At 37.2% G+C, this 13,412-nt stretch overlaps 1 protein-coding gene across 12 annotated transcripts in view; it reads right to left on the bottom strand.

Moving 5' to 3' along the window:
• PPP1R12A (protein phosphatase 1 regulatory subunit 12A) overlaps positions 1-13,412 on the bottom strand; it is a 145,656-nt gene that overhangs the window by 35,534 nt on the left and 96,710 nt on the right. For 6 of the 12 annotated variants that reach the window (XR_006742880.1, XM_036459314.2, XM_036459316.2 and 3 more), the window contains 5 exons: positions 7,905-8,120; positions 5,509-5,603; positions 4,662-4,766; positions 3,426-3,614; positions 2,850-3,026 (listed from right to left, as the gene is read on the bottom strand). Coding sequence is in view for 11 of the 12 variants with exons in the window: in XM_036459314.2 (XP_036315207.1) it covers positions 2,850-3,026; positions 3,426-3,614; positions 4,662-4,766; positions 5,509-5,603; positions 7,905-8,120 (782 nt within the window). In the remaining variant the exon portion in view is untranslated. The remainder of the gene's footprint in view (positions 1-2,849; positions 3,027-3,425; positions 3,615-4,661; positions 4,767-5,508; positions 5,604-7,904; positions 8,121-13,412) is intronic. The other 6 variants (XM_045588282.1, XM_036459315.2, XM_036459317.2 and 3 more) reach the window with 5 other exon arrangements.

Raw genomic sequence — 13,412 nt, forward strand, 5'->3', positions numbered from 1 at the left:
GGCTCGATCCCCTGTGGGAAGCATGCAGGAGGCAGCCAATCAATGATTCTCTCATCATTGATATATATATCTCCTATCTAATAAAGAGGGAATATGCTAATTACAAAGATGGTAGCACCAACAGCCAACAAGGAAGATATATGCTAATTGACTGCCATGCCCTCAAAGATGGCGGTGCCCATAGCCACAAAATGGCGGTGCCCAGTCCCCTCAGTCCCAGCAGGGCCGCAGGCACACAGCAAGGCTGGGCCCACCTCCAGGTGGGCCCAGCTGCTCCGTGCGCCTGCCTCCTGAGTCCCCCAGTCCTCTCAGCCTTCCAGCCCCCCAGGGCTGGCCCAAGGTGCAGGCTAGCATTGGATGGTGGCTGCCCAGCTACCCAGGGCTGCCCGAGACTTAAGTAACCAGGGCCAGCTGAGGCTTGCGCTGCTGGCAATGTTAACAGCAGAGGTCTAATGGGGCTTTGCTTTCCCCTGATCACTGGGTCGTCTCCTGTCCGAGGGCTACCGGATTGCCGGACTGTGAGAGGGGGTAGGCTGAACTGAGGGATTCCCACTCCAGTGCATAAATTTTCATGCACCAGGCTTTGAGTGTATGTGTGTGTGTGTGTGTGTACACACACACACACTACACACACACACACACACAGGAGGCCCGGTGTACGAAATTCATTCACGGGGGTTTGTGTCCCTCAGGCCAGCCTGCACACTCTCTAATCTGGGACACAATCTAGGACTGCTGGCTCTCAACTGCTTGCCTGCCTGCCAGCCTGATCACCCCCTAACCACTCCCCTGCCAGCCTGTTTGCCCCTAACTGCTGTCCCTTGCAGGTCTGGTCACCCCTAATTACCCTTCCCTGCCAACCTGGTTGTCCCCAACTGCTCTCCAGTGCAGGCCTGGATCCCACTCCACCCCAAATGCCCAGTCACCTCCAACTTCCCTCCTCTGTTGGCGTGGTGACCTGCAGGCCTGGTCCCCCACAACTGCTCTCCACTGTAGGCCTGGGTTTCCCCCATCTGCCCTTTCTTGCATGCCCGGTCACCCTCAACTTCCCCCCTCTGCCAGGCTGGTCCCTCCCAACTCCCCTCCCCTGCTGGCCATCTTGTGTCCACATGGGGGGCAGGATCTTTGACCACATGGGGGCAGCCATCTTGTGTGTTGGAGTGAAGGTCAATCTGCATATCACTCTTTTATTAGATAGGATAAAGGCCTCATGCAACAGTGGGGGCTGGCTGGTTTGCCCTGAAGAGTGTCCCAGATCAGGGTGGGGGTTCCCTTGGGGCATGGGGCAGCCTGAGCCAGGGGCCTGTGGTGGTTTGCAGGCTCGCCATGCCTCCTGGCAATCCAAGCGGAGGCTCTGGTATCTGGGGTTTATCTTCTACAATTGAAACTTTATAGCCAGTAGCGGAGCCATGCCTTCTGCTTGCTCTGTGGCATCAGCCATTTCTGTTTGGTTTTATGTATCTTTTATAATCGAAACTTTGTAGCCTTAAGTGAAGGCCTAAGCCAGCCAAGGCTGCAGAAAGCTCTTTCCAGCTCTGTGGCTGCCACATTTCTGTGTGGATTTGTTTACCTTCTATCATTGAAACTTTGTAGCCTTGTGTGAAGGCCTAGGCCCACAAGGGCAAGTGGAAAGCTTGGCTTCTTCCATTGCCTGGGAAACCCACGCCTCCTTCCTGCTCTCTGTGGCTGTAGCCATCTTGGTTGGGTTTATTTATATATTTGTTCCCGATTGGCTGGTGGGCGTGCCTTTGTGAGCGTGGCTTATGGGCGCAGCAGAGTGATGGTTAATTTTCATATTACTCTTTTATTATGTAGGACTATATATATAAAATTCAAAGTTAGGGACTATGAATGATATAGCAGAAAGAAGACTGTACTGATTCTTCTGTAATCTTGGGTGTAGATTTAGCTCTCACACTAAATAAAAGTGGAAAAGTCATTTATTTCTGGATCTTTAAATTGAGAAGATATCCTTTCCACATCTGATTCCATACCACTGACAACAGAATACAAAATAAATTCATAGCTTCTAAAAATATTTAATTAACTAGTGCCTTCTATATATCAGAATTAAAACTAAGTGAATGAATTAAATAGTTAAAAGTATTTGGCGTATAGATATGAACAAGAAACCATTTCTCACCAAGAGAATCTTAAAGTGAAATTCTCAAAGGTAACAGCAAAAATCATTTAACATCCATCAGATTTCTTAATAATGAGGGGAAACAATAAGATTAAAAAAAAAAACAAACACCTGTTTTTGTCATGTTGAATCTGTGTTTTTTAAAAAAATATATTTTTATTGATTTCAAAGAGGAAGGGAGGTGAGAAAGAGATAGAAACATCAATGATGAAAGAGAATCACTGACTGGCTGACTCTTGCATGATCCCTACAGGGGATCAAGCCCGCAACCCGGGTATGTGCCCCTGACTAAAATCGAACCTGGGACCCTTTAGTCTGTAGGCCAACATTCTATCCACCGAGCCAAACCAGTTAGGGCACATCTGGTTTTCCATTAATGTGATTATGTGTGTTTAGATTTTCATTACAAAAATATTTTGAATGAAACCACCCATTAAAAACAGTAAGATGGCTAAGTAAAAAGATAACTGTTTGGCTCAAAGCCTTTAAACAAAACCACCAATTCTGTTCTAGGTGGGTAAGCAAGCCTGAATGCTAATTAATGGCTAATTATATAAATTTTCATAGTTCTGAGCTGATATAGATTACTTCCCTTATTATCCTAATGGAGAGATGGTGGTCAACTTCACAAGATTACAAATATAAAACAAACAACTTTCATCACTGGGCAAGATATAGCAGCAGTACTATTAGGACCTTTACACACCTGCGTCTCTCCCTGACCTCTGATGTGGAGGAGACAGTGCCAGCAGTAGTTGTAGTCAGGGTTGTGGTAGAGGCTGCAGCATTTACAACAGTTGGAGCAACAGGAATGGTCACTGCCGTAGGAACACTGTCCTTTTCTTTTTCAGTACTATCCTCAGCCCACAAACGATTTGAGGTACTATAGCATCACAAGCAGCAACACAAAAAAGAGAAAAGGAAAACAGCTAAACAATGAAAGCACTTTATAGCAGCTGAAAAACATGACTACAGGGATGGATTTTTTTAAAATACAAGGCAAGACATTTTTAAACTATGAACCAAAAAGCTCAATCAGAGCTGTCAAAGAGAGAAATTTATATTTTAAGCAGCCTAATTCAAGGAAAGTTTGTAATTCAGGAATCTATTTTTTTTTCCCCCAGACATGCATCATAGCAACTTTTTGGAACCAATTTTTGTTTGTAAATGATTTTAACAAGGTAAATGAAAAAATCCAGAGCCCCACAATCTTCTAAACAAAAACGCATGCACATACGTAAGCACACAGTAAGCCTGAACACAAAGTGTATCTGTGACTCACCTGCTTTGTGTGCCTGCTGAGGAAGAACCCGTTGTAATCTTTGTAGTAGTGCTTGTGCTGGAAAGCAGGCTTTTCTGAAGCCCAGCTGCAGAGGTAACTGTTGGTGTTGATGTGGTGCTTGGAACACTAGAACTAATCAAATCATCTTGTCTTCTACCAAAGGAGCAACTAAAGGAAAGAGTCATATCTCTATAGGATGTGTTTGTATGTGTATTCTATAGTTAATGTCTATACATTATAAGATTGATAAGGCTAGGGGAGATATAAAAAACTGTGTTCCTAAATACACCACCAGCTCCAGCACCAAGAGTTGCACCTACAACTTGCTAGAGTTTAGATGCTTTCACTAATTTGGTAGTGTATCATTTTCTTCCCCCATCTTTCAACAAAATGCAAAGATGATCTGATCTGATATTTTACATTATTTGGAACTGTTCCAGACCTTAAGGTCATGTCTGGTTGGGTCTGAGGAAAAACACTATGGTTTGGATTTACTCGAGGACAGTTAAAACTTTGACATTTTAAAGAAAATTGTTTTAGCAATGGGTCACATCCTTAGGAGTGATCCATGCCTTATTATATTTGTTTGTCTTTTACTGTATTTTTTGGTTGCTTTTAGCCATGAAATAATTATTTACCATTCTCCCTCCCCACAAATATAATATTACCAACATTCTAATTCAGGACATAGCTCTGAGTCCTAAGACAAGTGAAAATTTTCTAGGTCACCAAATAATGACCACGCTAATTAAGACACTGATCTATTTCAACTGCTCCAGTCAATTATATAAGGAGCTTCTTTTTTCATATGCTACAATCCAAAAGATACTTCATAATATATCAAATTAATTATACACACACACACAGCAGGACCTCAAATAATATTGTTTCGCTCAATGTCATTTCATTATAATGTTGGTGAGAAGCCATAGAAACTTAACTCTTATTTATATTAATCAGCCTAAAGTAAAACTGGTTTCATCATATGACATCTTGCTTAAAGTAGCAGAATCTACTGACCTTAAGTGAGGACTAAATGTAATATAATAGGAAGGCATCAGTAGGTACAGTTTCACTCATTTAAAAATATCTATTCTGTATTTTTAAATGTTTTATTTAAACATCAAATGATATATATACTTAAAAGCATTTTTTATATATTAAATTGAGGAATCCAAAACAATTGCCTCATATTTTTATAAAATACATAAAAGTTACTTAAGAATATATTACTACCTTTTATGATAAGTTGATCCTTCATTAATTGAGCTATTCCTTTTGAGATCATCTTCCCATTTTCTTCTTGTATAGGAACTACTTGTGCGCAAACTTGAAGAGTCTCTGTGAAAACAATATACTTCAGATTCTGATAATTTATAAGTAGGGTTAAGAAGCTGTACATTAAACATTAGTAGAAAGAGAAAGTTAAAAAAAAATCCCTTGGGAAAATACTTAGGAATATTTATTAAGAAGTGGAAGTAATTTCAGTTTTAAAATTCTATCCCTAATGTATAATGCTATATATAGGGGGGGAAATTGTCTATAGTTTTAGGAGGGGAAGTGGTTATTTTAATTCAACAGATCTATGCTATGGAATATTATGTACTAATGAAAAACAATGCTTATTGAAAGTATATATTAACATATAAGATTGCATATGAGATGTTAGATAAAAAAAGTCAAGATACAAAATTGGAGGTTTTAACATGATTACAACTATATTAAAAAGCTCACACTCTATGTGCTGAAAAATAGCAAAAATTAAACTAAATTAAATAGGGCATTTTCCCACCTTTCTTTCTCCTTTTCTGAGTGTTCTACATATTTAGAGAGTATGTGCTACCTTGTGACTTCATTTGCCACCACTGTCCCCTCGCTGTGCTCCACCACATACCTTTTTTCACTATTCATGAACATACCAAGCCAGAACTTCCTCAAGAGTCCTTGGTATTCTATTAAGAATACCCTCCCTCCCTTCCCACAATCCATATTCCACATTATTACAACAATGCTCATGCTTTAACTCTCATGCTAGATAATAAAATCTTTATAGGAAAGACAAAGCAAATCATAATGAATCTACCTGTTTTCTTTCTCTTCGATGTCAGATGTACTGGCTAGTCGTCTTGGTATTGTAGGTGCAACATATGCAAGTCTAGTTCCTTTACTATCTTTTTCCTACAAAACAGAAAAAAAAAGCCACAAGTGAAAATAAATGTGTAATCATTATAGATGCTGCCACGAGTATTTATTTATTTAACAGCCATCACAGTTTATTTATTTATTTATTTATTTATTTATTTATTTATTTATTTTCATCACAGTTTATTTAATAGTATTTCCACAGCTAAAATATAAAATTATTATATTAATAGTCAAGTACTGTAAACACTTAAGGACAGCCTGTTCAAACTAATTTTCTTTCTCCTTTAATCTAAAATTAGATAGCATTCTAACATAAGAAAAATTCTTCACATTTTAATGACTCTAAAACTACTGTAACAGATTACTTAATGTATCAGAAGGTAAACTATCCTTATGGTTCATTAATTAAGTCCCAATGACTTAACACTTACATTATACAAGAGGCCTGGTGCATGAAATTAGTGCGGGGGGGGGGGGGGGGGGAGGGGCTGAGGGAGGGGGCGGGAAAGTGAGTCCCTCAGCCCAGTCTGCACCCTCTTCAATCTGGAACCCCTCAAGGGATGTCCGACTGCCCATTTAGGCCCGATCCTATTGGGCAGTCGGACATCCCTCTCACAATTCAGGACTACGGGCTCCCAACCAGTAGCCTGCCTGCCTTTCTGATTGACCCTAACCACTTCTGCCTGCCAGCCTGATCGATGCCTAACTGCTCCCCTGCCAGCCTGATTGCTCCTAACTGCCCTCTCCTGCAGGCCTGGTCACCCCTAAATTCCCTCCCCTGCAGGCCTATCACTCTTTACTGCCCTCCCCTAAAGGCCTGGTCGCTCGCAACTTCCCTCCTCTGCTAGCCTGGTCACCCCTAACTGCCCTCCCCTTCAGGCTTGATTGCCCCAAACTGCCCTCCCTTGCAGGACTGGTCCCTCCCAACTGCCCTTCCCTGATGGTGGTGGCCATCTTGTGTCCACATGAGGGCAGGATCATTGACCACATGAGGGCAGCTATCTTGTGTTAAAGTGATGGTCAATTTGCATATTACTCTTTCATTAGATAGGATAAGATACTATATTGATATTTAACCCTTTAAAATGTAACAATACAATATTCAAAACAAAATTATTTAAATTATATATATCCAACTTTGGCTAAGAGTATTTAAACAATGATACCCATATATATGTTGAAAACAATAGGGCAATAAATTCATAAAAAATAAAAATATAAAATTATTTGATGCAAAATCCCATTTCTGAATTTCTGATACTATAAAACACTCCTAAACAGAGAGAAAAAACTCTATGGAAAAAAATCCAAGCACTAAAAATGCAGTAGAAAATAAATAATTTAACTATATAAAATAATGCTGAAGGAACTGTGGTGCATTCCATGTGATGCAATATAATACTGCCTTTCAAAATATAGTTAAAACTATTCATTAAGACAAAATTGACTGTGGCTGAAACCAGTTTGGCTCAGTAGATACAGCGTTGGCCTACAGACTGAAAGGTCTCAGGTTCGATTCCGGTCAAGGGTATGTACCTTGGTTGTGGGCACATACCCAGAAGGGGGTGTGCAAGAGGCAGCTGATGGATGATTCTCTCTCATTGATGTTTCTCTCTCAACGATGTTTCTAACTCTCTATCCTTCTCTCTTCCACTCTGTAAAAAAAATCAATAAAATATTAATATATTAAGAAAAAGAGAAAAAAAAAGACAAAATTGCCTGTGATGTATCAGATGGAAAAACAAATAAAAAAATTGCAGATACTAGATAAATGCAACTTAGGAGTATAATCACATTCTAGAATAAAAGTGTTCCTAAACTTTGGAAAACTTACCTAATAAAATAAACTTACTCCTTGATATCTTTTTTTGTAAATTCTCAAATAAGATCAAGGTTCCTTTATTAAGTGTAGTCTAATCATATGTAATGATTCCATATAGATAATTTAAGGTAGGTTCATTTGTATTGAAATTAAATCATTAAGTCAGGCCCGCTTAACCAGTTTGGCTCAGCAAATAGAGTGCTGGCCTGCAGACTGAAGGATCCCAGGTTTGATTCCGGTCAAGGGCATATACCTTGGTTGTGGGCACATCCTCAGTGGGAGATGTGCAGGAGGCAGCTGATCAATGTTTCTCTCTCACTGATGTTTCTAACTCTCTATTCCTCCCTCTTCCACTCTGTACCCCCCCCCCCCCCAAAAAAAAATCATTAAGTCAGGTGAATTAAGTTGATACATAGATCTAATGATACATAGCAGAAAATCTAAGAGATCGGATGTTCTTAGAAAACAAATCATTAGAGTTTTCATAGAAACCAGATTGTGAAATACATTACCTTTTCTTTATTATCCAAAGAGGAGGAGAGCCTGGGGCTTGATGCTGAGCGCATAACACCTGCAGTGTCTTTTTCTTTCTGAGACTCTTTAGATGCCGTGATCTCTGCAAGTGCACCATAACTACCAGTCTTTCTAAGTCCTAACCTCCATGATGCAGGAGACTCATCTTTTCTCTCTTCTTCTTTGGAAGAAATTTTTGTAGCTGAGGTTGGAAACTGTTTTTATTAAGGAGAAACAAAAAAGAATTATCAAGACATCATTCCTTAATCTGGAAATAATAAGTTTACAGGAAAAAAAGTTTAAAATTAGTTAATAGTTTCAAGAGTAATAACCCGTTTTACTAAGCAGGTTAATGTCTTAGTCAAAAGTGTAAAGATCTAAAACTGAAAAGGAATGAACTACTTTTCCAGAAGTTAGATTTAGAAAACACACTCCACACTTTATATCACACAGAAAAATTATGCTGCAAATACAAAGAAATGAGCACACCAATAAGGACTTAAAACCATGCATCTTTGGAACCAATATTCATATTAAACTTGTTATGTTGTAACTGAACATAAACCCTTGCACATTGAAATGCCTCACCATAGATTTTTCACCCTTACTGGGCACAAGAACAATGCCAGTTTTGCGCAAGCCCTGCCTCCATGATGCGGGATCTACTGATTCCACCACAGGCATGATAGGAGCAATGAACTCATACTAAAGCCAATTAAAATAAGACAGGTAAAGAGATAGATTGAAAGTATGAAAACAGAAAAGGAAGTTATGAAAAAAACAATACCACTTTTTTTTTTTATAAAATAATTTTACAATAAATTAAAACCCAGTTACTGGGTAATAATCCAATCTTTAAAAGTTACTGAAAACAAGTTGCACTTTCAGCATAAAAAATGTAAAGAATATAACAAACTTCTAACACAATCAAAGGCATATAGAGCAGATAATATTATAGAATATAAATGAACAAACTACTACACTTCAAAAAATTTTAAATTAATTTATATATTTGGGTTAAAAATTTAAATGTAGCATTATCAATAAAGAAGCAATAAGTGACATCTTCTAGTTACAGTTTTTTCAGTAATATCTTAATATCATAACCAATGTTTACTCTTTGATTTTTCCACTAAACATTAAACATTTTAACTAAAAACTTTTTTGGTACAAGTATTAATTTTATTTCCAGGGCTTTTCTTCCAACAACCCTAAAAATGAAATATCTGTTATCTTTAACTAGTTCACATCATCAACTTCACTTACAGAATTTAAATATTCAATCACAGTGAAATAAATACAGATGGTGAATATGCAACTAAATAGTTGCTACAAGCATAGGATATGGCTATTTAAAAAAAAAAATCCTTTCTTTCATATTTACTGCCAAAGTTTGCTATAATTAGCAATTTAATAGAGCTTGCTGAAGTACCCATGATGTCAAAGGGCCACTTTACCAGACAAAACTGTTATAAGATGCCTCTGGTACTTCCAGTAGTTAATTCCTATCAATAGGGATGAAAACAGACATATGATACACAACATTCCCCAAAGTGTGTACTGAGGCATTCCAGGGGGCAGAACAAAACCACAGGAGCACCCCTATGTTCATAGCAGCACAATTTACAATAGCTAGGATTTGGAAACAGCCTAGGTGCCCATCAGCAGATGATTGGATCCAAAAACTATGGTACATTTACACAATGGAATATTATGCAGCCATAAAAAAGAAAAATTTCTCGTTTGCAGCAACCTGGATGGAATTGGAGAACATCATGCTGAGTGAAACAAGCCAGTCAATGAAAGAGAGACACCACATGACCTCACTTATATATGGATGATAAAGAACATTACAAACTGAAGAACCAAAAGATAAATATAGAGACAGTAAAGCAACAAGCAGACTGTCAAATTACAGCGGGGAGGGTAGGGAGATCTGGGGGAGATAAACTATCAACTAAAGGACTTGTATACATGCATATAAGTACAACCAATGGACACAAAACTCTGGGGAGGGAGGGTATGTACGGGGGGGTGGGATTGGTATATATACAAAAATAATAATTAAAAAAAAAATCTATTTACAGCCAAAACCTGTTTGGCTCAGAAGATGGAGCGTCAGCTTGTGGACTGAATGGTCCCAGGTTCAATTCCGGTCAGGGGCGTGTACCTTGGTTGCTGGCACATCCCCAGTGGGGGAGTGTGCAGGAGGCAGCTGATCGATGTATCTCTCTCATTGATGTTTCTAACTCTTTATTCCTCTCTCTTCCTCTCTGTAAAAAATCAATAAAATATATTTTTTAAAAATCTAAAAAAAACCCACCAAAAACCACAGGAGCACTATGGGTATTTTAAAGTTTTTAAAGAAGCACAGTAACACCTGTTGGACACTGTACAAACTGTCATTATTAACTTATTTGCACTTAACTACTTAATAAATGAAACAAATAAGTATTTCTTTCCGCTAAGTGACACAGTGAAAAAATAAATTAGTAAGACACTAGGGGCTCCATGGATTGAAAAAGTCCAGGAACCACATGGCAAGCACTGAGGTGACTGGTAATTGATTTCTGAGATTAAAGTCTTAGTCCTCTAGAACAGGCGTTGGCAAACGCTTTTCTGTAAAGGGCCAAATTGTAAATTTTAGGCTTTGAGACCACAGTTATAGCTACTCAACTATGTTGTTGTAGCACAAAAGCAGCCAAAAGGAAATACGTAAGTGAAAAATGTGGTTGTGTTCCAATAAAACGTTATGTAGAAACACTGAAATTGGAATTTATGTCACAAAATATTCTTTTTATTTCCTCCCCCACAACCATTTAAAAAATGTGGAAGCCATTCCTACTTGTAGGCTATACAAAAGCAGGTAGTGTGGTCCAGCTTTGGTTCAAAGACCCTGGATACCAATCCCTGTCCTGAACCTCCCCAAAACTGGGAACAAATGTTACTTCTCCATGATAAAATGGTCAGATAGCAGATAACATTTATTGAATGTTGTAACAAAAACAAACATTTAACAAATGTTTATTGGTGTCAGGCCCTAAGCTAAGTGCTTCACATGTGTTATCTCATTTAATTTTCACAACCAGGAGAAGAAACTTGGAAAGAGAACCAAATGAAATACTATTACTATCGTAGAGTTGAAAAAAAAATGAAGCAGTATTATAAATTCTGAAATAAGTATTTGTTGCACTATAATGATGGACATACTTTCATTCTGCCCAACATGAATTTGCTTTTAAGTTCTGGTGTATATATTCAAAAGCACCTTTCAATTTTATTTGAAATATAAGGGAACTCCTCTAAATACTCACCACCTATACCCACTCACTTAACTCTTATTTTAACTTTAATGATAGGGCACTATTTTGACTTTCCTACTCTCCGGATCAGTCCCCTCTTTTGATCTTTTTGTCGTTCTTGTAATTATCAAATTTCCTTGTCATAACACTGCAACATAAGTACTCCAAGAGTTTATTATCAGATCTCCCATGTTCTCTTTCCAAGTTTCTTCTCCTGGTGGTTGGACATACGGTGTTGTCTACTTCTTCAAACTAAATATTAATTGCATTCAGCTTACTCTTCAATTTGTTACTCTCTAGCTCAATCTGACTTTTAAATTCCCATTCTTGATTATCCCTGAATTTCTATTTACCTTTAGAAAAAATACACAACACAACTTCTTATAGTTCAGATATCTTACCATTTAGTTGGGGACTTTCTATTACTTGAATGAGCCTTAAATCAATATGATTTTAATAAATGGTTTGTCCATTGAATGGTTGCTAATTCTGTAGATAATCTTACTGAGGACTATACAAAATGAAGGTGTGGTATCAAACTTTAGGTTGAAACAAACTTAAGAAAAACTATAATACTAAGTTGAAATACACAGAGTAATACTAAACATAATAAGAGGCTTTAAAAATCATACACTAATGATAAAAAGATCGCACCAACCATTAAAAAATAAGACTTCAAATTTTTTGTACACTATGAATTTACTGCTTTGAATAAAATTTGTCTATTAAACTTTAAAAAGCAGACTGAAACAATATAATCTTTAAATTAGGTTATGATGCTTAAAATTGAGAATTTGAATTTCTAAATATCAAGTATAGAAGCAAATATTTATTAGATTAATTACAAAATCAGAATTCTGAATAAGAATTTTATAAGCAAATAGGTTATTAGGTCACTAATCTAACAGAGTTATTATTTGTTTTTAATTAGGGTAGGTGGCGTAAAACAAGAAGTAAATTGCCATAAATCTGGGGCTATGCTTGAGAAAAATACAATTAATCACAAGAAGTCTATTGTAATTATTTGACTCTGGTAAGAAAGACATGGCTTAGCCAGTTTAATGGCCAACTATTCCAAGGGGATGAAGCTTTTGGGGAACTTTTAATAATCTACTTTCTAACAAATAATAAATCAAAAGAGCTCAAGTTTAGTATTCATTGAAGAAGTATATAGAGGTTATAGAATTAAATAAAACTTTAGTAAAAGCTTGTGGTGACACCAGTTATATATGGCATGAAAACCAAATTCTCCAGAAGCAGCTGGAGAATTCCATTTGAAGCATATATAATTTTAATCATATGAACATGGGATCTAGCTGAATTCAAGAAACCCTTAGTTCTAGACTGCAGAAGGTTAAGACAACTACTCATTTATATAGTTTAATGAGGACTATACAAAATGAAGGTGTGGTATCAAACTTTAGGTTGAAACAAACTTAAGAAAAACTATAATACTAAGTTGAAATACAAGTGAAATCCTCAAACAGTACAAGTGAAATCCATATATTTCTACCACTAACAATTCACATTATTGATTTCCTTAGGGAAAGTTGTAGAAGAGAATTATTATTAACAGTATAGATTAAAAAAAAAATTCTCTACTTCATGATTTTAAACGATTCACATTTTGATCACTTGGAGCCAAGACAAAAGATTAGCAAGACTGACAATATGATAGAAACACTATAGGGATTTTAACATCAGTCCTCAAACCCATGCAAGCCACATAATGTCAGACAAGCAACAAAATAAAAAATCCAAAAACAGAGAATGACAGCTACAATCCCTTAGTGCATCCTTGATTTGAAAATAACAAACAGTTAGGAAAACATAACTGTAACCAGGAGGGAAACTGGGGAAATCTTGAGTATGGTTTGCACATTAGTGAATATATCAAAGTTAAATTTCCTAGGTATGATAATGTATTATATCAAAGTTAAATTTCCTAAGTATGATAATTTTATTTTATTTATTTTATTTATTTATTTATTTATTTATTTAAAAAAATATATTTTATTGATCTTTCACAGAGAGAAAGAGAGAGGAATAGAGAGTTAGAAAGATTGATGAGAATCATTGATCAGCTGCTTCTTGTACACCCCCCACTGGGGATGTGCCCGCAACCAAGGTACATGCCCCTGACCGGAATCGAACCCGGGACCCTTCAGTCCGCAAGCCGATGCACCGGTTTTGGCTAAGTATGAT

The sequence above is a fragment of the Pipistrellus kuhlii genome, unplaced genomic scaffold (genome assembly GCF_014108245.1).
Source record: "Pipistrellus kuhlii isolate mPipKuh1 unplaced genomic scaffold, mPipKuh1.p scaffold_m20_p_3, whole genome shotgun sequence".
NCBI classification, from domain to species: Eukaryota; Metazoa; Chordata; class Mammalia; order Chiroptera; family Vespertilionidae; genus Pipistrellus; species Pipistrellus kuhlii.